At 35.3% G+C, this 24,261-nt stretch overlaps 1 protein-coding gene across 1 annotated transcript; it reads right to left on the reverse strand.

Annotated features, from left to right (window-relative positions):
• Positions 1-8,163: 8,163 nt before the first annotated feature.
• LOC136030580 (putative ankyrin repeat protein RF_0381) lies at positions 8,164-24,048 on the reverse strand. The gene is made up of 3 exons (XM_065709650.1): positions 23,897-24,048; positions 21,653-21,782; positions 8,164-8,403 (listed from the first exon to the last, which is right to left on the reverse strand). The coding sequence occupies exons 1-3, from the start codon at positions 24,046-24,048 to the stop codon at positions 8,164-8,166; spliced, it is 522 nt and encodes a 173-aa protein (XP_065565722.1).
• Between the last annotated feature and the right edge of the window lie 213 nt (positions 24,049-24,261).

The following is a 24,261-nucleotide window of genomic DNA, read 5'->3' on the forward strand; positions in this document are numbered from 1 at the left end:
CCTAGGCATTAATACACTTTGTTTGACAAACAAAAAATTAATGGTATCCTAGAGAGCAATCAGATAGCAAATCAAGGCTCTGAATCCTTTTCTTCTTTGGTAACGCAGAATCCAGTGATGATAGCAAAGATGCAAGAGTTCTATTTCTTCTTAGTATCCCCTCAGAGAAGACCTTAATAGAATAGAAGTATTTATAACCCCGTTTTGCACAATCTATATTTTGAAGCAAACTGCTTAGCAACATAGTTTTATCAGTCAATGACCCTGACAAGGGTTAACTGTGAGCAAACAATAGATGAATTTTAAGTTAAACTTGACAAAACTGTTTGAAAAACACCAAGGCTTAAGACCTGAACGCACAAGTTGGCAACAGATTGTTGAATGAAAATAGAAGGTTCGGGTGCACGGACATGGTAATAGTTATAAGTGGGCAATATAAGTGGGGAAGTTATAAGTGGTGCTAAAGAAATGCCTATTACTAGAAAACACCAAAAAGGTGCTAAAGAAATGCCTATTTGACTCTGAATGTAGCTTATTTAACATCTCCATGGTTTGTGCATCAGATTACTGAACAACCGAGGTATTCATATTGCAATAAAGGGAAATATCTTTCCCACAGCATAAATTTATAGAATAAATAGCAGACGAAATTTCAGCCTCAGTTTACCTATTAAAGGAGAGGAACGACATTTTGTGATTCAATTTGATCCTTCACATAGGGTTTCCTATGTGAAACCTCTTTCCGTTGATTTTTAAATTAAAATGGAATAGTTGTGGGCATCAAGTCATGGCTAATTGTAGAAAAAGCCAAGACAGATAGTCCAATTGAGTGAGAGACAATCCTGTCATTAATCTCCACCATATTAGGATTGTACAAAAAATGATATTAGTTCATTTGTTAATACATATGCCTATCTATTATTCGTCCATGCGTCATTCCTTGGGCAGTGGAACCGAGGTAGATAGTCATAGAGCTAATATAGTGATAGAACCTATAGTTTTCCAAGTGTTTGGTTAAATGGCACGGGTAAACGGTAGGAGTAAGTGTGCCTCTCTTATTGGACCAATATTTTTTTTTTCTTTTAGCAAGTAATCCCAGCCTAGAGTCTCAGGTGTGTTGACCAAGAATTTAAAATTTATATAGAGGACCATCAGATTGCCTGGAATGAGAGGTAAACAAGGGACGCTTACCTATGGTCTCAGGCAGGTTGAACCAAGAATTTAGAATTGACACAGGACCGTTAATTTGCTTGGAATAACAGGCAAACAAGCGTCTAAAATCAAAATTGGGCCATTCTGCAATGAGTGTCAGGCAAGGCAATGGATTTAATTTATAAACTTAGACATTTACACTAATAGAAAATTTAATTTAATGTTAGTCGAATAGCAAGTTGACTGAAATTGCAAGGGGAATAAGCGTCCAAAGGCTACAAGGGTCTCCTGTCAGCCTGGAATGTTATACAAGTGAATCCAATTATAAGCCAAGACAGTAATGTTGGGCTAACAAAAAATGAACTGTATGTGTTTGTGTCTAGGGTTTGACTCTCTGGTCTTTTTCACAAGCTCAGGTAGTCCTACCAACATCATTTCCAAACCTTCTTCAGAAATGTGTGGCATAAATTGGTCAATGCGTATGTGTGTCTTCCAGAAAATTTAGTTTTAAATTTCCAATTTTAATAGGATGAGTTAATGGCTTTGTTTTACACCCCGCTTTATTTAAGCAATGACTTCCAAGGAATTTTTTTTTATCTGCGAAGGCCCTATTAAAAGGAGGAGATGCGTGTACTAGGATTGAGCCCTCCCTCTCAAACGTAGAAATCACACAAAGTGGCAGACTTTCTGGTTATTTAGTGGCTAAAAAGTAATAAAAAGGCAACTCTCTGCTTAACAGTTCCTTTCAATTGAAATCCTAGAAACGGTTGCAGTTTTCCACAACACGTTTCGGAGCTTTGTAAACTTTTTTTTCTTTTTTTTGGCTTCGAATATATTTTTCTCTGCTGAAGATCATCTAAAATTGGCTATTTTGGACTTGGAATACAAATGGTTGAGGATGAAGATGATTCAAATCCTGGCAGTTCTTCACAAGATTTAGCGGTTAATAGAAAGCCTCACAAGGCTCAGTTGGTACTCAAATGTATTTGAGTCCCGAACAGATATTCTTTCATTGCCATTAAATCCTGTTTTGTGGTTATTTTGTAACATGATTTTTAGTCACAGTTTTAGCTTTTAGCGCAGAAATATGAATATTGATGAATTAAATATCTCTCAGAGTCAACGGAGTAGCGTTGACTTGGTAAAGAGTGATGTGCGTCCTAAATATAATGAAAAATATAAGGAAAAATAACGAAAAAATAATAATGAAAAAATAATAAGGAAAAAATGTCGTAGCTTATGCATAAAACTAATTCTTAATAATCCCAAATTAACGATATATTTCACAGACAAAAACTGTTCCATACGCAAAACTGTATTCACACACAAAACTGTTTCAAAGATATTGCTATTACACCCTTTTGACAACCTGCAAACAAACAGCGTGTTGTGATTTAGTTCACATTTCCCTGAAAATTCCTTGAAGATTTATGCTTCATATCCTTAGACATAGTTGTATTAGTAGCCAGAGTAGTAGTATTGATATTACTAGTAATAGTTTTAACAGTAATAGCGGTAGCAATAGTAGCAGCAGTAATATTACTATTTGAACTATTGGTCAGTAAAACATTCCTCCCATCAAGTCTGGGAAGTTTCAAATTAATAAAATAAGCCATTGATACGACATTGCTGATATGTCCTTTTGATAACCTGCATCTTCATATACTTCTTGCAACTTTCATCTCAATGCTCTTAGCCTTTCAAGTAGTTGCAATAGAAGTGCTAGTATTAGTAGTAATAATAAATGTAACAGTAACAGTAGTATTAGCAATATTGTGCACATATTGTCTTTTGGTCAGATGATCTTCCTCTTGAAGCATACTCTAGAAGTTCCAACTTAATTCCTAAATCAATTCTTGAGATGCACTTTTTGATAATATGCAAGCACATAGTGTCCTTTGATTTAGTTCAAACATTCCCTCATTATTGTAAATGGAGTAGTGTGGTAGTTGTAGTAGTATTAGTAGCATTCAAATATTGCCGTTTTGATCATCACCCTTATCATTTTTTGAATTTTCCAAATTAATATAGTCAGTCATTCCTGAGTTACATCATTTTGACAATCCGTATTCACATAACGTCTTTTGATTTAGTTCAACACTCCCCTCAAATTTTCCAGAAGGTTCACCTGAATGTCTTTCGTCTTCGTGGAAAATAAGTTCACACAAGCATACCTTTCTCAAATACAAACACCATATGTAAACAATGTACGAATTTCTTAACTTACAGCACTTGCCCTGCGGACTGTGGGGAACTTGACATCCCCTAAGAAATAATTACTTGGTTTTTTAACAATACTGAACAAAATAGTTCTCTTACAATTTTGGTTGGATGTGTTTTGAAGAATAATAGGCTTGGAGGGGCTTCATAGAATCTTAAAAAAGGGCACCAAAACTTCTGACTCCTAATCAAATCAGCTCCATCCGATCCAAAGTCTATACGACCACCCGTTCCATAAGAACCTTAAATTTTCCGCGGCATAACTTGAAACCCTTGCCCCTGGGCTCTGAAGGGGGGGGGGTTGTTTCCACCCTATATACGTTGTTATATTATTTTTGCTCTATAAATAACAAAATGGCTATCTCACATTTCAATTGAATGTGCTCCAGGAAAAGAGGATGTGAGTAAGGGAGGGGGTCTAGCTGCTCTCCGTCGCTTTTGATTCAGAAAAGGGAACTAGAAGGATTCATATCCAATTAAATGAGCTCACACAATTTCTAAAGTTCACACAACCATCCCTTCCATAAAAACCTGATATGCCCCTGGGGCATAGCTTTCAACCCTTACCCCGAGACTCTGGGGATTCTGTAAGCCCGAAAGGCTTTTTTATATGATCTTTAGACTATTTTTTAACAAGTTTCTATTCCAAGATTTCTATCGGATCCATTTGGAGAAAATTCAAAGTGGGGGGTAGGTAACCTCTCATCAATTTTTATGGAGGGGGAGGGAGGGCTTTTTGCCCTATAATTACCTTTGAATATTAAAAAGGGCACTAGCCCTTTCAATTTCCAATCGAATTAACTCTTTTCAAAGTTTCTAAGACAACAAATAGCCATCTCAACATTTATATCAAGTGCATTCGGGAAAAACATGTCGTGGAGGGATGGCTGTCCTCCGGTCACTTTTACTCTTAAAAAGGGCACTAGAACTTGTGATTTCCGATCTAATAAGCCCTCTCAGAAGCTTATACGACTACCCTTTTTATAAAAATCTTATATGCCCCCAGGGCACAACTTACGGCCCTTGCTCTGAGGACTGTGGGGTGGTCATCCTCAAAGACATAATTTCTTGACCTTTCAACAACGCCAAACAAAATGGTTATCTAAAAATTTTGAATACATGTGTTTGGGTAAATGACAAGTATGGTACGGGGGTCGGTCGCCCTCCAATCACTTTCAACTATTAAAAATGGCTACTAGCCCTTTCAGGTTTCAATCGAATGAGCCCTTTTTTAAGTTTCTATGACAACTCCTTCTATACAAAGTGCCCAGGCCTAAAGAAAAGATAAATAAATAAGTAAAATAAATAATACATTGTGCCCAAATCGCTCTTTACTTAAGAAGCAATATTGTGCTGCCTATGATTGTGCCATTTGGCCGAAAAGTTCAAAATCACGAATTCTCTTAAACCTGAAACTATTAAACTTGTTATGGGACAGACTCTGAAGTTCAGTAAGTAAATTTTTATGAAAATCATTTTGTCAATAATACCTGCTTCCAAAATATCAACCATATTTTAGGACTTGCGACTTTCCAGGGAACGAACATGCATTTCTTAATCAAAATGCGGTTAAAGAAATATTGAAAAAGGAATTTAGAAAATCACCAACTATCGTAATTTTTTTTTAATGTTCAAACTTTGCGTAAAGCCTAAATTAGAATACAATTTTTGGATTCTCAAGCGGCAAAAATTATAGAATGTGTTTTTTGCAACCATAAAAAAAAAATTCGGAAGATACAAGCAAAGCATGTTATGGGCTACTATCCCTTTGAGTACTTCCGGTATCCGCAGGCACTTCTAGGGGAGGAACAGAGGGGGTGCTTGTCCTGGGCACAAAAATTTTATGGGTGCAAAACCAAATATTATGCTCAATTATGCCCGATTTATTATGCCCCAATGTTATTCTCATTTTGTAATATTTGAATATTAACTTTTATTAAAATAAAGTAAAAGAGACACTTATTAAGTGAAAATAACTAGTAAACGATTAATTGATTAATGTAATAAACATAAATAATAAAATAACTAAATAATAGTAATTAAAATAACTAGATAATTTAAATGATAAATTAAAAAAAATAAAAATGAATTATCAATAAATTATTTTGTTTATTAATGAAAATGTGGCCTTGAAGGCTGGGTACATGGTTCTTGACCTAGAGGGTACCCCTTCCCTCAAAGAGATGGAACGAAAACTTCTCGTCCCTCAGCTTACTGCACCTTCTCCGCCTCACAGAAGATAAAAGTGCATACAATTTATATAATTTGGCAAAATTCCAGCATAAGAGATTCTTTCTATATTTGAAATTAGTCACGTGAATCAAATTTAAGGGTGAAAATATTAGTTTGGGAACTTTTTTCCATCTAAGAAAGGAGTGGATTTATGCAGTTAAAATTCTCTGGACTATATCCAAAGCCATAATAGTCTTCTGAAAAGACATTTTAAAGTATCTATCTCCAATGGTAAATATAGAGCATTTTAAATTATTGACCCAGGAATAAGGTGAACATTCCACACACTCGAGGCCTTTCTTATGCTCTTTCTGAACATGATAATTGATCTACTTCGAAATCCAATTTTAAGCCCATTATGGAACTTTGAAGATGATACGTTTTTATTTTATTTTTAGCTATATAAGATGGTTATAAACAACAATTTTTACCTCATCAAATGCAAAATAATTGTAGTTCATATATTCCAATTTTCATTATGCTATACTTTAGTCTCTCCCCACTCCCATGTGTGAATGTAGTCCAAATTATATATTTCCCATGCGCTTTCTGATTTTTGATGTTGTTACCATTGATTCAATTTATGGGTAAATTTGTTTAACCAAGAGTAACACTAACAGAGGTATTTAAGCCGTATTTAAAATAAGGGAGAGAGGAATTATCATTGAGGGTCTGTAAAGGGTTCAAACTTGCATTTCCAAGTTAAGTTATTACATGTCACCTTGAGTGACATGTTAACCTTATTTCTAGGTCAGTCATTCAAACTGCTCTACATTTACCTCTCCGATTCTTATTCCTCCAGAGATAACCCGCTTTTGATGAATTTTCACAGTATTTGTGTGACAAAAGTGGAGCCTTGCAAAATTGCCTAGATCTTCTGCTCAAAATTAGAATTTTACATTTTCAAGAATGAATCAAAGAACAAAAATACAACCTAGGAAGGTATTATCAAAGCTACTAAGCCATGTCCACCCATTTTTCATTTCTAGGACTTAGAAGGAACATTGCAAAAAATTGTTGATTTTGGTGATCAGCCTACATCTACTAATATTGCATCAATTTTATGTTCTTTACCAACTGAGACTGATGTTTTTTCATTGATTTTTACTCCTCCCAGCTTGATTGTGTTGTTTGAAAGTGAATTAAATAGGGGCTATTTAAGATTTAATCTGTTACTTTGACATTTAAACCTAATGGAAAAGGAGAAGTAAAAAGTGGACTTGATCGTCCTTGCCAGCGTTTCCAACGCGGTACAATTGTACTGTTTTCGGTACTTTTGGAAATTTTTTTTGGTAAAATGCAAATTTCTCAGGTACATTTGGGACTTCACTTGCTCCTTTTTGACTTGGAAATCTGTTCAAGTTCTAGTTTATCGAAAACACTCTTCCTTTTATGAGACACTTTTAAACTGCTATTCAAATGGTACAGATTAATCTTGTTTATTTTGAAGCATCGGCAACGCTGGTACTTGCTTATGAAGGCATGTTTGATGAATAATTTAGTCCTTTGATTGATAGATATTGTAAGAGTATAATTTAAATTAAACATGAAAGTGATCTAATAACAAACAAAACATATTTCTCAGAACGAATAAAAATAAACATCTGACGTCTTTTGGACTGGTCCTTTTATCTTGTAACCTTTTTTGCCGATAGCGGTAAAGAAAAATAATTGCATAAACACAAAACTACTTTTTATGTCCTTCTTTTATTCAAAATTGATAAAAATTCGTTTTCATTGGTTTCTCCAAAATTAGAATTTGGAAGAATACAATTGTCCTTATTAGCTAGCAGTCATTGTCAAAGAGTATGGGTAACTTACAAGAGCGAGAACTAGCGATAGTGTCAGCAAAAAAGACCTCAACACCATCTAGCGTTTGATATGTTTTTTTCATTGTAATAATAAAATAATAATTTAATTTGTGTAGTCGGTTAATCAGTGCAGTAATAAGCGTCTAATCTCCGTTCCAAATAGAAAAACAACTAGATCTGAGAATATGCCAATTGTCACCAAACGCTTGATGGCGTAGATGTTTTTTTGCAGACTAGCGACTGTTCCCATTCTTTTAAGTTACTCATACTCCTTGGTCCTTGTTTTCATCCCAATGAAAATAAACTTGAGTAAAAAAAGACTGTTATAGAAAATATTCCATTTAAAAATATTCTGCAAAAATACCTGTAGCGAAAAATGAAAAGCTTGCTACATTAAGGCTTATGCGAGGTTTTGACGAATATATTTTTTAGCCGTTTTTTAGCTAAAACATCGTCAAAGGTTCAAAAAAGGTGTACAAAGAGTTCCAAAGCTGCCAGTAGCAGAATTCCAAAAGCTGCCGACACTTTAGCAGGACAACTTGTCTTTTGCTTAACCTCTGGATTTTTACCTAAGCTTTCATTACTTCTGGGATTGCAAAACATAAATTTACGTACAACAGCAAAACCAGCATCTTGTAACGCAACAAGGTGTAATGCGGTTTGCCCATGCTTATCACTAGCGTTAACATCAGTGTCATATCTGAAAAGAACTTCAACAATTTTGACGATTTCCGTTTCAACATTACTTTCAACTGTCTTTTACATTAGCTCTGTTAGCTAAAAGGAACTTGGTAGGGTTTAAATCGGCCTTCTTGGTAGCATAAAATATCGGAGTTTTCCTCTTTTCATCTCGGGCATTTATATCAGCTTCATTGCTTATCAATAAACTAGCCACTTCTTCCTGTTTATTTATAATTGCAATATGTAGGGGTATTAAACCTTTTTCGTGAACGCTACGACCAAGTAGCGTATGAACATTAGCATCATACTTCAAAATCGTTCAAAATCTTCAAAATCGGTCAAGATCGTTGAAAACGATCTTGACCTATCCTTTTTCAACAGCAGCTTTCAACAGTGAAAGGGATGATAAAATCTATCAAAATTATGGTACATTATGAAATGGGATCACTTTTTAATTTGAAAAATGAAATTAGCAAAGGTGACTTCATACTTGGATGTCCTTCAACTTAATACAGATGGAAACAGGCCGTGTTAATAGGCTAAAAAAAAACAGGCAACTTTTACTAGTTGCAATGAGGGGTTTGCAACTTTTGCGACTTGGTGTAGCTAGTATTTATTTAAAGATCCTTACAGATTAGCAAAGTCGGCGTTTAATCGAAGTGAGGAAACAAAACCAAAGTGTTGCTCTGGCAACACTTTACTCGGCTAAGCCGAAATAAGGTTACCGCAACACCTAGTGTTGCCCATGCAACGTAGACCTAGTTTTACCTTAAATTCATAGGCCTAGATAAACAGCATGTGATTCGAGATTGCTGCGTAACAACCCCGTAATTTTTACTAACTTGCCCCAATTTAGAAGCCTACCATATTAAAGTGGCTCCTGGTCCGAAGAAACAAGGGACAGCTAAACGGATATCTATCTTATATATTCGTAATTTCTAGGCACACACTGATTATCTAGATATTTCTTACACACAAATTATCGTACAGATTAATCTCGTTTGTTTTAAAGCATTGGCGACGCTGGTACTTGCTTGTGAAGGCATACTTGATGAATAATTTTGTCCTTTGATTGATAGATTTTGTAAGATTATAATTTAAATTAAACATGTAAGTGATCTAATAACAAACAAAACATATTTCTGATAAAAAATAAAAATAAACATCTGACGTCTTTTGGACTGGTCTTTTTATCTTGTAACCTTTTTTTGCCGATAGTGGTAAAGAAAAATAACTGAATAAACACAAAACTACTCTTTTATGTCCTTCTTTCATTCAAAATTGTAAAATTTCGTTTTCATTTTTTTTCCAAAATTAAACTTTGGAGGAACACAATTGTCCAAATAAGCTAGCAGTCATAGTCAAAGAGTATGGGTAACTCACAAGAGTAGTAATTAGCGATAGTGTCAACAAAAAGACCTCAACAACATCTAGCGGCTGATATATTTGATCTGGTATCCCGTGATTTATCTTGTATATGCGCTACGTTAAGCATTTTTTAATGCTTTAACTGTATGCAAAAATAACTGTATCTACACCTGCTTTAACTGTATCCACATCTTGATAGCTAAAGATTCTTTCAACAGACGAATACACAGTTTGGAGAGAATTTGACTAGTTGTGCAAGATTTGGGCAAAATATTACTTTAAGTTGAAGAGAAGTGGAGTAAGTAAAAACTTGTCCACAAGAACGAAGGATAACAAAGACTTAAAAGTAAATTTTCACATAGTGACATTAAAACTCAATGAGCTTTAAGTTTGATAAAGTTTTAAAAAGCAGCAGCGTGAGATGAGATACATCTCTTCTTACTGAAGAGAAGATATACATATATCTTGGGAGAAGAGATATTTCAGAAGAGATATACCACCTGGTAAAAAAAAGAATTCAACAACAAAACTAGCTTTTTTTTTGTTTTGCAGTTGCTCTTTTCTTATCCCATTAAGAGGGGCAGAGGGACCGTCAATTTTGACGGTAAGAAGATTATATTTAGAAAAGGTTTTGAATAGCAAATCCAATACTACAACATTTTTTTCTATTCTATTGTTTTATCTCAGGATTAAATAAAAAAAACAAGTTTTTTCAACTGAAAGTAAGGAGTGACATCAAAACTTAAAACGCACAGAAATTACTTCGTATATGAAAGAGGCTGCTTCCTCATCAACGCCCCGCTCTTTACGCTAAAGTTTGACTCTTTCTCTCAATTCTTCTTTCTAAAACAGTAAAAAACTTTAGCGTAAAGAGCGAAGCGTTGATGAGGAAGCAGCCTCTTTCATATACGAAGTAATTTCTGCGCGTTTTAAGTTTTGATGTCACTCCTTACTTTCAGTTGAAAAAACTTGTTTTTTTTATTTAATTTCTGAACGTTTTTGAATCAATGCATGTTTTGATTTTGGCTCTCCGCAGAGGAATGATCAAAACGAAATTTGCATATTTTTTTTTTGGCTCAATGGCTTTCTCATAATTTTGATCGAATGATTTTGAGAAAAAAAGAGCGGGGGACGAAGCCTAGTTGCCCCCCGATTTTTTGGTTAATTAAAAAGGCAACTAGAACTTTTAATTTTTTACGAATCTTTTTATTGGTAAAAGATTTACGTAACTTATAAATTAGCTTACGTAAAGAACTTTTGTATTCTCATGTTTTTATTACATATATGAGGGGATTCGCCCCATCGTCAGTACCTCGCTCTTTACACGAAAGCTTAAATTTTATCCCAATTCATTAAGAATGACCCCCTGAATCACAAAAGCCGTAGAATAAGTAGTTGAAATTACCGAAAATACTTTAGCGTAAAGAGCGAGGTATTAGAAGGAGGTGAGCCCCTCATATGGGTAATAATTTCTGTTTGTTTTAAGTTTTATTGCTGTTCCTTACTTCCAGCTGAAAAAGCTTTTTCACTTTTATTTTTTAATTGTTTTTTTTTTAATAATGCTAGTAAATCCTGCTCTCCCTTCATGGAAATTTTCTTCTCCCATTACAAATTCTCGAAGGAAAGTTCCCCCAGCATATCCCCCTCTTCTCAACCCCTCCCCCAAACCAAAAAAATCCTCCTGAAAACGCCTGTATACTTCCCAATAACCATTACTATATGTAAGCACAGGTCAAAGTTTGTAACTTGTTGCCCCTCCCACGGGGACTGTGGGGGAGTAAGTCGTCCCCAAAGACATAGTTATAAGGTTTTTTGACTCCGCTGAATAAAATGGCTATCTCAGAATTTTGATCCGTTGACTTTGGGAAAATAATTAGCGTGGGAGGGGGCCTAGGTGCCCTCCAATTTTTTTGGTCACTTAAAAAGGGCACTAGAACTTTTCATTTCCGTTAGAATGAGCCCTCTTGCAACATTCTAGGACAACTGGGTCGATACGATCACCCCTGGGGAAAAGAAAAAAAAACAAAAAAACAAAAAAACAAAAAAACAAATAAACACGCATCCGTGATCTGCCTTCTGGCAAAAAATGCAAAATTCCACATTTTTGTAGATAGGAGCTCGAAACTTCTACAGTAGGGTTCTCTGATACGCTGAATCAGATGGTGTGATTTTCGTTAAGATTCTATGACTTTTAGGGGGCGTTTCCCCCTATTTTCTAAAATAACGCAAATTTTCTCAGGCTCGTAACTTTTGATGGGTAAGACTAAACTTGATGAAACTTATATATTTAAAACCAGCATTAAAATGCGATTCTTTTGATGTAGCTATTGGTATCAAAATTCCATTTTTTAGAGTTTTGGTTACTATTGAGCCGGGTCGCTCCTTACTACAGTTCGTTACCACGAACTGTTTGATTAGCCTTCATACACGGTTAGATATCGCTCGTCTTACAACAACCTCTTACCACCCCCAGTGCAATGGGCAAGTAGAAAGGATGCAGAGAATCCTTAAGATGTTATGTCACTTTGGGTGTTCTCGGGTCGTAATGCCTGGCATGAACACTTTCCTTTCGCAATTTTTTGACTAAATACCGCATACAATGAAAATCCCTATTTTGCCATATACATAAGAGACCCCCCTGCCAAATATTACTAAAAATAGAACAATCTATGACACTTTGGAAATTTTTAAATCCCAAATGTTGACCAAAATGATTGAAACCCTTAAACAAACTTCCAGTAGGATTTCCGCGTCAAAAGATTATCAGAAAAGTTATGCGGACGAGAAGGCCAATAAGTTTAAGATATTGAACCCGGGGGATATTGTTTTTTTGAAGGTACCACCACCTCCCGGTACGGGCGATAAACTAGCAAAGGTTCGTTTTGAAGGGCCTTATCGTGTTATCCGGCAATTAAACGAAGGTTTGAATTATGGAAATCTGTGATAGTACATTAGAGTCGTTTGGCCCGGTCGAACTTGAAGTCCCCTTGGATTTTTGAGCCTGATAAAATACACCAGAAGAAATCTTCCCTTAACTGGTCGAGTCTGGACCTGTAGCAAAGCCCAGGAGCTCTATCCCAAAACTCCTTGAAGATTGCTTTTGTTACCCGACAGATCCGGTTGAAAATCGGTTGACTGAGCTTCCTAGTAGAGGATCATTGCACTGTCAGTCTTGTCAATGTGCACCAACTCCCTTCAATTGCACCAACTCCTCAGCCCCCTGTAAGTACCCCAACTTTCTGGCCCTGGGTAAAACCAAGACGGTTCCATTTTAGTGGTTTTCCGAGCATTCTTCACCCCTCAAAAGAAAATTCACATAACTATCTTAATCGCCACTGAGTCGCCTCAAAGCCCATTTCCCACTGAAACAGCCGTAAGGCTTGAATCAGGCATGTTAACAGCCATGTCGTCGTCACCTCATCTTTCGGCTCTGAATATATGGAACTACCAGTATCTCTCGTTCACAGTACTGTCAGCCATTCAAACAAACGTACACCGCCTACTTCTAACCTGTCAAATCTATAGGTTAGGTTCTGTTCGACAATCCAACCCCTACAAAACCTCGAATCAGCACCAGTCGATGCCGTTATCGCCTTTTCAGTTGTTTATTCTATCAACTCTCCTTCCAACCATTGGCCTGTGCAGCAGGTCCCCCCTCCCTACCAATGTCCCCTAATATCAACAGCTTCTGCCAGATGTTCACGATCTTCCAGTAGATACATTGCTGTCTCCCTCGTAAGTTTCCAGTGAAAGTCCTGCCGAGCCATTCGTGCTCGTCCGTCATTCCCAAAGAAATCGGCGTCTAACAGACGGATAAAACCCTAGTTGGTAGTTAAAAGCTCTACAGTAAAGTGAAAAATTTTTTCCGTCAGTAGATATCCCTCCAGGGAAGATACTGAGCTGCCAGTCACCCCCCTCCACGCCAGTAGAGGAGTCCAGTCATAAAGCCAATAGTTTTAATCGTTTAGTGTTAATGTTATGTTTGTTGTGTATTAAAATGCGTACTCGTTATGCTCGTACCGTGTAGAGTTATTTTGATGTTTTTTCCCGCTCTGATCTATTCTTCATTTAGATTTCGGTTGCCACCTTGATTGACCTCGGTAATAATTTTTTCTATGATTTTAATGGTCAATAGTTCTCCTTCCGTGGGATGTTATTTTCCCTTTTGATTCCTTTAGTAAGGTGTTTTCCCTTTTATCATGTCCCTTGTTGTTGGTTCCTAGCGGCTCTCCATGGTTGGTTTCTTGGTTTAGAGCTATTTAAAAGTAAGCAAATCATGTTTAAAAGACGTGACCCCACACAGTCAGGACGTATACATTGTCTCTTGACAAGTCCATGGCATTCACTCTAAGACTAGTATTTTTCAATTTTAAATATAAATTAATGTCCTTAATGTCGCGTTTCAATTATTATTTTTGTGTGGCCCTCGTTTTGATCGATGGAGGCAGATAAGGTTGTTAGATGGTCCTGAAATTAAGAACCCCTCCTTGATCATCTTGTGTTCACAGTGTTTTCCCATTTTGGGAATTAGTGTTCCCTCGACTTAAATTTTATGGACTGGATGAGTGGCTAGTTAGTCTGTTGCTGGACCAAATTTTTGCGAAGGCTATCTATGGCTGGGAGATCACCATTTTTTCCTATTTTCAAAAAGAAAAAAAATGGATCTAGACCGTTGTCAGCGTGCTAAGCGTTCCAAGCGTGGTCAGCGTACAAATATTGAATATGGAAGGCTAGATATCCGTTGGTCATCCCTGATCTATTTGGGCCAGGAGCCACTTTAGTATAGTAGCCTTCTGAATTAGGGCGAGTGAGTAGGGATTACGGCATTGCGATGCAGCAATCTAGCTTTTTATCTAGGCCTGTGAATTCAAGGTTTGAAAAAAAGGTTGACTAACTAGGAAAAATGAAACAATACAAGTAAGAGACGAGTAGAGTAAGAGTTTAAACTATAAACTTATAAACTTTAAGGAGAGGGGAACGGCGAGCACACATTCATTTTAATGCTTCTTAGTTCATGATGTATTGCCACAATTATTATTGCCACTATTTAAAGTGTTCTTTTCTTATTTGTCTTGCTCCTTTGAGACACATTTTTAGCTCTAGTTATTTATAAGTTTTGAGTTTGTTATTTTTATTTGATTTAATTTACAAAAGCCGTTTTTATAGTTTCAAAGTCTTCCTTTTAATATTAATCATTTTTGACTTGCATAACGATATGTTCCTATTTTGATTTTAATACTGTTTGACTTAAACTGCGAATTTGGCTTTTTTTTAGCTTGTGATAAAACAATTTTAGCTTTTCATAAAAAATTTTAGCTAAAAGATTTTAGCTTTTCATAAAACTAAGCTTTAGTTAGATAAAACGAAACTAAACTTTTAAACTATAAGCTTACTATCTTTTATCAATAGAGTATTATCTATCTATCTATTTATCTAGTGATTGGGGTTTTTGAAAAAAAAAATGTTGACTAATTAGGGACAGATGAAACAATACAAGTAAGAGACGAATAGAGTAAAAACTTGAACTATAAACTTATGACTTTTAAGGAGAGGGGAAGGGGGAAGCAAACATTCATTTTAATGATTTTTTAGTTCATTAAGTATTACTACAATTAAGATTTCCACTATTTAAAGTGCCCTTTTCTTATTTGTCTTGCTCCTTTGTGACACATTTTTGGCTCTAGTTATCTATAAGTTTTGAGTTTGTTATTTTTATTTGATTTTTCTTTACAAAAGCCTTTTTTATAGTTTCTAATTCTTCCTCTTATTTTAACATTTTTTACTTGCAGTACGACTATTTCCTATTTTGATATTAATACTGTTTGACCTAAACAGCGAATTTGGCTTTTTTTTGACTAGGGACAGAAGAAACAGCACAAGTAAGAGACGAATAGAGTAAGAACTTAAACTATATACTTATAAATTTTAAGGAGAGGGTAAGGGGGAAGCAAATATTCGTTTTATTGCTTTTTTAGTTGATTATGTATTACCGCAATTATTATTGCCACTGTTTAAAGTGCCCTTTTCTTATTTGTCTTGCTCCTTTGTGACACATTTTTGGCTCTAGTTATCTATAAGTTTTAAGTTTGTCATTTTTATTTGGTTTTTAACTATAAAATATATAATAACTTTGAACTATAAAATTACTATCTTTTATCAATAAAATATTATCTATCTATCTATCAAACAGTAAGGAGCAACCCGGCTCAATAATAACTGAAACTCTAAAAAATGGAATTTTCATACCAATAGTTGCATCAAAAGAATTTCACTTTAATGCTGATTTTAAATATATAATTTTAATCAAGATTAGTCTTACCCATTAAAAATTACGAGCCCGAGAAAATTTGCCTCATTTTAGAAAATAGGGAAAAACATCCCGTAAAAGTCATACAATCTTAACAAAAATCACACCATCAGATTCAGTGTAGCAGAGAATACTAATTTAGAAATTTCAAGCTCCTATCTGCAAAAATGTGGAATTTCGTATTTTTTGCCAGAAGACAGATCACGGATGCGTGTTAATTTGTTTTATTTTTGTTTTGTTTTTTTCCCAGAGGTGATTATATCGACTTAATGGTTTTAGAATGTCGCGATAGGGCTCATTCTAAAGGAAAAATTAAAAGTTCTAGTGTCCTTTTTAGTGACCAAAAAAATTGGAGGGCACCTAGGCCCCTTCCCACGCTCATTTTTTCCCAAAGTCACCAGATCAAAATTCTGAGACAGCCTTTTTATTCACCATAGTAAAAAAATTTAATAACTTTGTCATTGGGGATGACTTACATCCCCATAGTCCCTGTGGGAGGGGCTGCAAGTTACAAACTTTGACCCGTTTTTACATATAGTAATGGTTATTGGGAAGTGTACAGGCGTTTTCAGGGGGATTTTTTTGGTTTGGGGGGGGAGAAGCTGTGGGGAGATTACGTGGGAGGATCTTTCCACGGAAGAATTTGTCATGGGGGAAGAGAATTTCAATGAAGGGGACGCAGGATTTTCTAGTAATATTTAAAAAAAAAACAATGAAAAATAAATATGAAAAGTTTTTTCAAGTTTAAGTAAGTAAGTATTTTTTCAAGTAAGGAGCAGCATTAAAACTTAAAACGAACAGAAATAATTACGCATATGAGGGGTTTACCTTCTCGTAATACCTCGCTCTTTACGCTATAGTATTTTTAGTAATTTTAACTGTTTATTCTAGGGCCTTTGTGATTCAGGGGTCATTCTTAAGATATTGGGACAAAATTTAAGCTTTAGTATAAAAAGCGAGGTATTGATGAGGGGGTGAACCCCCTCATATACACAAAAAAATCATACGAATATAGAACTTCGTTACGTAAGTTAATTCGCAAGTTACGTATATTTTTTACTAATGAAACCGTTCGTAAAAAAAAAGTTCTAGTTGCCTTTTTAAGTAATCAAAACATGAGAAAGCCATTGACTATGAGAAAGCCATTTCGCCAAACAAAAATTAATATACAAATTTCGTTTTAATTATTTTTTTGCGGAGAGCCAAGATCAAAACATGCATTAATTCAAAAACGTTCAGAAATTAAATAAAAAAAAACAAGTTTTTTTTAACTGAAAGTAAGGAGTGACATTAAAACTTAAAACGAACAGAAATTACTCCGTATATGAAAGGGGCTATTCCTCCTCAACGCCCCGTTCTTTACGCTAAGGTGTTTTACTCTTTTAAAAAGTAGAGTTAAGAGAAAGAGTCAAACTTTAGCGTAAATTTCAGACCAGACAAAATTCCTACAAGGGCTATCCGTACCATTCTGCCCGTTATTCTGTCACCATTGACTAAGCTTGTTAATCTGTCTTTCGAGAAAAGAATTTTCCCTGAATCTCACAAGCAAATTAAAAAGGTGGTTTTCGGAGTGATCCTGCTAACTATAGGCCAATTTCTCTCCTTTCTGTTTTCAGCAAAATTTTGAGAAGGTTATGCTATCCAGGCTTCTTAGTTTTCTGGACGCAAAATTTTTTTTGTATGATTTCAGGATGGATTCCGAGCAAATCGTTCTACAGAGTATGCTTGCGAAGCTTTCTTGATTTTCATTCATTTGGCAATAGATTCCGGTCATATCTCGGCAGCTTTATTTTTGGATCTTTGTAAAGCTTTTGATTTCTTGACTCATCGGATTCTTCTTTGGCAACTATCGCATATTGGTATTAGATCAAAAGCTTTTTCTTGGTTTGATTCATATCCTTCTGGTAGGCTTATTTCAATTAATCTACTTTTCCGGAGCCCTTCTGAGGTATATTATGGTGTCCCTCAGGAATATGTTCTTGGCCCCATTTAATTTCTGATTTATGTTAATGATCTGATTTTGGCGGTAAAAAGCACCCGGCCTCTGGCATGCTGCAAGCTGTGTCGTCCTGATGCTCGATCGTGTTCCAATACTACTTCAAATGAAGATTTTCTAGTTGCTTTTGCTGGTAACACCACTCTTGGAACCCTTGGGAAGACGGATTGTGATATCAAGTCAAACGTTGTGGCAATAGTCTAGAGAGTTATTTCATGGTTTGATGCGAATTACTTGGCCTTGAATATTGGTAAGTCACATTTTTATTTTTTTTTCTCGAATTGGTATAGCTTTCCCTCAGCCTACACACCTTCGGGTGTCACAAGGCTCCTTGTGTAGACAAGAGAATCGCGGAGTTTGGGTATCATTCGAAAACTTAGACGCATTGCTTATAGCCCAATTGCATGGATGTCTACTTTTCCGTCTACACTGCGGTCACTTTATGTCATGCATAATAAAGCACGGCGTCTGGTTACGGACTCCAATCTTTCATCAGCTTCATGGCAATCTTCCCAAAATTCTTCAGAAAACTCCTGTGTTTACTTCTTATTCAGCTCCATATAGTCTTTGTTCTTCATATTAAGTAAAAAAAAAAAGTTTTTTTTTTACTTAATATGTACTCTTTCTCTCAACTCTACTTTTTTAAACAGTAAAAAACTTTAGCGTAAAGAGCGGGACGTTGATGGGGAAGCAGCCCCTTTCATATACGAATTAATTTCTGTTCGTTTTAAGTTTTAATGTCTCTCCTTACTTTCAGTTAAAAAAACTTTTTTTTTTATTTAATTACTGAACGCTTTTGAATCAATGCAGTTTTTGATTTTGGCTCTCCGCATGAGGAATAATTAAAACGAAATTTGTATATTTTTTTTTCGGCTAAATGGATTTCTCATAGTTTTGATCGAATGATTTTGAGAAAAACAGGAGTGGGGGAGGAAGCCTAGTTGCCCTTCGATTTTTTGGTTACTTAAAAAGGCAACTAGAACTTATAATTTTTTACGAATGTTTTTATTAGTAAAAGATATACATAACTTATAAATTAGCTTACGTAACGAACTTTTTTATTCTCATTTTTTTTATTACATATATGACGGGGTTCAACCCCTTGTTAGTACCTCGCTCTTTACTCTAAATCTTAAATTTTGTCCCAATTCATTCAGAATGACCATGAATCACAAAAGCAGTAGAAAAAATAGTTGAAATTACTAAAAATACTTTAGCGTAAAGGACGAAGTATTAGGAGGAAGTGAGCCCCTCATATGCGTAACAATTTTTGTTGGTTTTAAGTTTTAATGCTACTCCTTACTTCCAATTGAAAAAACTTTTTCATATTTATTTTTTCATTGTTTTTCTATTAAATATTGCTAGAAAATCCTGCGCTCCCTTCATGGAAATTTTCTTCCCCCAAGACAAATTCCTCGATGGAAAGTTCCCCAAACATATCCCCCTCTTCTCAACTTCTCCCTCAACCAAAAAATCCCCCTGAAAACGTCTGTACACTTCCCAATAACCATTACTATATGTAAGCACTGGTCAAAGTTTGTAACTTGTAGCCCCTCCCACAGGGACTGTGGGTTAGTAAGTGGTCCCCAAAGACATAGTTATAAGGTTTTTCGACTACGCTGAATAAAACGGTTATCTCAGAATTTTGATCCGTTGACTTTGGGAATATAATTAACGTGGGAGGGGGATAGGTGCCTTATATATTTAAAATCAGCATTAAAATGCAATTCTTTTGATGTAGCTATTGGTATCAAAATTCCATTTTTTTGAGTTTTGGTTACTATTGAGCCGGGTCGCTCTTTACTACAGTTCGTTACCACGAACTGTTTGATAATATCTGCATTCCGCCTACCCCTACTACGTGATCAGATTTCAATCCCTTCATTACTTGTCAATAGGTCTAGAATTCATTTCCTTCTTCAATAGAGAGATGCCACTCGTTTGGGTCTTTTAAAAGGATTCTTAAAGACCATTTAGTAAAGAATCAAACATAATAGCATTTTGTTCCTTTTCCTATAAGGAGTTGATGTCCCCTGAGTGTGTGTTCATGGTGTTTGATTGTCTCCTCTATGCTTTGACTCCCAGGCCTCAGGTATGTTCTCTTTTTCATCTTATGCGTTATTTGGCTATAGTTCTCTTTTTTTGGTTGTTGCTTATACTGTATTTTTTTATCCCCCTTGTATCCCCGGCCATGGAGCCTTTCGAGGAGGAATAAGAGTATTACCATTTTATATTTATTGGTGAAAAAAACTCTTAAACCTGAAATCTAAATTCTTGAATTCCAAATTTGGCTTTTTTCTTGGCTTGTGATAAAACTTAGCTTTAGTTAGAAAAAACTAACCAAACTTTTAAACTGTAAACTTACTATCTTTTATCAATAAAGTATTATCTATCTATCTATTTATCTAGCGATTGGGGTTTTGGAAAAAGGGTTGACCAACCAGGGACAGAAGAAACAATACAAGTAAGAGACGAGGAGAGTAAGAGTTCAAACTATAAACTTATGAATTTTAAGTTGAACCTGTACTGTTTGACAAACTGCAAATTTGGCTTCTTTTTTTTTTTAGCTTATGATAAAACTAAGTTTTAGTTAGAAAGAACTAAACCAAACTTTAAACTTACTATCCATCTATCCATCTATATGGATATTATCTATATTATCTATCCATCTATATCTATCCATCTATATTATCTATATTTTCCATCTATCTATCTGGCGATTGATGTTTTGGAAAAAGGTTGACAATCCAGGGACAGAAGAAACAATACAATTGAGGACGATTCAAATCGACAGATTAAAACTCAGTTCCCCACCAAGGGCCAAGGGGCTTAATTCTTTCTATCCCTTGTCCCTAGTTGTAAGAAATTACAGTATGACTATTTCTGATGTACATTGGTTATGGATCTTAAGGAGAAGGTGGGGGGAGGGGGAAACATTCATTTTTTCCAAAATTTCTCAGTCAGAGATAGAGGAGATATTTCCTTCAACCAAAAGGGGAAATTCCTTCTATCTTTTGGGCAGGTATGGTGGTTTTGTAGACGAATTTGTTGTGCAGATACTTTTACCCTTGGACGGCTGAAAATAAAAGAAGAAGAAAAAGATGATAAAAAGATCACAGTGGAAATTAACGGCCAAGTGCGTGCAAGACTTGCAACACTAAATTAAATTTCAATTTTTCAGTTACTGAAACAATTATCGTTAGCATCCAACTTTTGTCTTCTGATACGCGATTATTAGCATTTCAGTCCAATGTCACCAAGCGGATTAAATTCCAATATGTTTCCCTACTCCTCGCGCTTAGTAGTAAACTTTTTATTAAATTTTACTATTTTAATGAAAATCTATCAAATTTTTCTATTTTAATGAAATTCTATCAAAGTATTTAACGTTATTTCTATGCGCTGGGTTTCGTAGCACAAACGTCGGAACAAAGTTGTAACAAGGACTTGAAACACTTTTTTCGAGGCTGACCTTAACAGAACACAAAACTGAAAAAAAAATTATGGTTGGAGTAGTAGGATTTTGCAGGTACACCTTTCGCATATCCATTTGAAACTAAATATCAAATATCCTTGGCATGAAGTTATTCAATTTCCGTAATCTCTCACACCAAATTTTTAAAGATCCGAAGCAAACAGAGACACTGAAACCAAGGAGAGAGCATCTATCAAATTTCTTGTCTTCTTTTCCCCCCTTTTTTGACTTGCTCTAGACATAGAAAGAGAATGTTTAGTTTCATTTAATAATATCAAATACTAGATACACGGAAAAAGTAATAAAAACTCCAGATATATTGAAACCAAGAAAAGAGCTTCCATCAACTTTCTTGCCTCCTTTTTTAAATTGCTCTAAAAATAGAAATAAGAATGGTCAGAGTGCCAGACTTGACCTAATCCTAATCCTAGTGTCAAACCAATCCCAAGGACAACCTGCGCAATGCATCCAATATTCAGCATGCGGAAGTTTTCTTTCAAGAACAGAACCAGCATTGGATTTCGAGACGGGTATTTAATACTAAAAAAATAACCTTAAAGACATTTCATACTCACATATACCTCCCCCCCCATTTTTTGACACTTCTGGTGGCCGGAGGACATCAACTCTGTATCTCACCACCTGGAATCCACTGCTTGACATTAGTCTATTGATGAACCCTCCTCCCTAATAGTTAGATATTTTTGTTGCATTGATAATGTCCCAGAAAAGGATATTAAAATCAATATTGTAAATTTGGTTGTCTCAATTTATGCAAATCTGCGTTCTTTTCAAGTACACTTTCTTTGTAATTTAGCATAAGGAGAACTTTCTATTAGAATTCTATTAGAATTGCTTTCTGGTTCTCTTCATCAGTTTTTTGGGTGGCATTAGTTTGCCAGGGCTTCCAAAGATTCATGACGTCAAAAATAAGAACTTTAAGGAAAAATATTGCATCACATTATTAAAAGATTCACGGCACAATCAATTTCTTGATGATATTCCTCTAGTATGAATAATACAGAGACAATGCTGATTTCAGATATTAGGAATAACCAATGACCTTACCCAAATCAAAGTTTTTGGTAACCAGTCCTGTCAGGGAACAAGCTGTGGATCAGCAGGGATGGCAGAAAGCCTCTCTGTAGCTTACAGGGGCAAACTTCGATTGCAGTTCGAAGTTCAATAAAAATTGATGCCCAATAAAATGTCAAAAGGAATGAATCCAAAAGAAGACATCTTACCATTCAGATTATCAGAGAACCCTACTTTAGAAATTTCGAGTGCCTATCTGCAAAAATGTGGAATTTTGTATTTTTGGCCAGAAGACCGATCACGGGTGCGTGTTTATTGGTCTTTGGCTTTTCTTTTTTTTCCCAGGGGTGATCGTTAGAATGTCGAAAGGGCTCATTCTAACGAAAATCAAAAGTTCTAGTGCCCATTTTAAGTGACGAAAAATTGGAGGATACCTAGGCCCCCTCACACGCTCATTTCCCCCCAAAATCACCGGATCAAAATTTTGAGATAACCATTTTGTTCAGCATAGTCAAAAAACCTAATAACTATGTCTTTGGGGATGACTTACTCCCCCAAAGTCCCCAGGGGAGGGGCTGTAAGTCACAAACTTTGAACCTTGTTTACATATAGAAATTGTTATTGGAATGTGTACATACGTTTTCAGGGGGATTTTTTTCTGTTTGGGAGAGGGGGTCGAGGGAAAGGCGTTACGAGGGATGATCTTTCCATGGAGAATTTATCATGGGGGAAAAGAGATTCCATGAAGGGGGCGCAGGATTTTCTAGCATTCTTTAATCAATGAAAAAATAAATATGAAAATGTTTTTTCAACTGGATGTGAGGAGCAGCATTAAAAATTAAAACGAACAGAAATTATTACACATATGAGTAGGTTCATCTCCTCCTAAATACCTCGCCCTGTACACTAAAGTATTTTTGGTAATTTCAACTATTTATTCTACAACCTTTGTGATTCAGGGGTCTTTTTTTAAAGAATTGCGATAAAATTTAATCTTTAGTGTAAAGAGCGGGGTATTGACAGGGGGCGAACTCTCTCGTATACATAATAAAAATATACGAATATAGAAGCTCGTTGCGTAAGTTAATTCGTAAGTTACGTATATTTGTTACTAATAAAACGTTCGTAGAAGAAATTAAAAGTTCTAGTTGCTTTTTTAAGAAACCAAAAAATTGGAAGGCAGATATGGCTCCTAACTTACCCCTTTTGTCTCAAAATAGTCCAATCAAAACTATGAGAAAGCCATTTAGCCACACAAAAATTAATATGCAAATTTCGTTTTAATCATTTATGTGCGGAGAGCCAAAATCAAAACATATATTAATTCAAAAACGTTCAGAAATTAAATAAGAAAACAAGCTTTTTCCACTGAAAGTAAGGAGCGACATTAAAACTTAAATGGAACAGAAATTACTCCGCATATGAAAGGGGCTATTCCCTCCTAAACGCCCCGCTCTTTACGCTAAAGTTTTTTTACTGTTTTAAAAAGTAGAGTTGTGAGAAAGGGTCAAACCCTTGGTTTTCCATCTTGTAAAATAAGAATCTTCTTTATATTTAACTTTTAGAAGGTTGAATTACTCCTCGTAATTTTCATAATATATTTTCTCAGATTCTGATACTTATAATCAAGTTCAGTATAAGCATATCTCTCAATGACTGTTTCAAAAGGAAGACCGAAGTCCAAATTATTTAATCTGTCAGCATCCAATGGTGAATCTCCTTCAGATTTCCATTCAAAACCCATATGCGTACGCTGCTCTTCAGTTAACATCTTTGTGAATTTAATTGATGTGTGCAAATCTAAATCCTTAAAAAATTTGTAATAGAAAAAAATTCAACAAAGATAGTAGATAGCTGAAAAAAAATCTCCTGAACTTTGTTCTGGTTCTCCCCTTTAGTCTTATCTAGGTTGTAAGCTAAAAAAAAAAACACAGCTAAAGCTTAAAGCTGCCCCTTTTGGGTTTGGAGTTTTCAGGCTTGGAGT

The sequence above is a fragment of the Artemia franciscana genome, chromosome 8 (assembly GCF_032884065.1).
Source record: "Artemia franciscana chromosome 8, ASM3288406v1, whole genome shotgun sequence".
NCBI lineage: Eukaryota > Metazoa > Arthropoda > Branchiopoda > Anostraca > Artemiidae > Artemia > Artemia franciscana.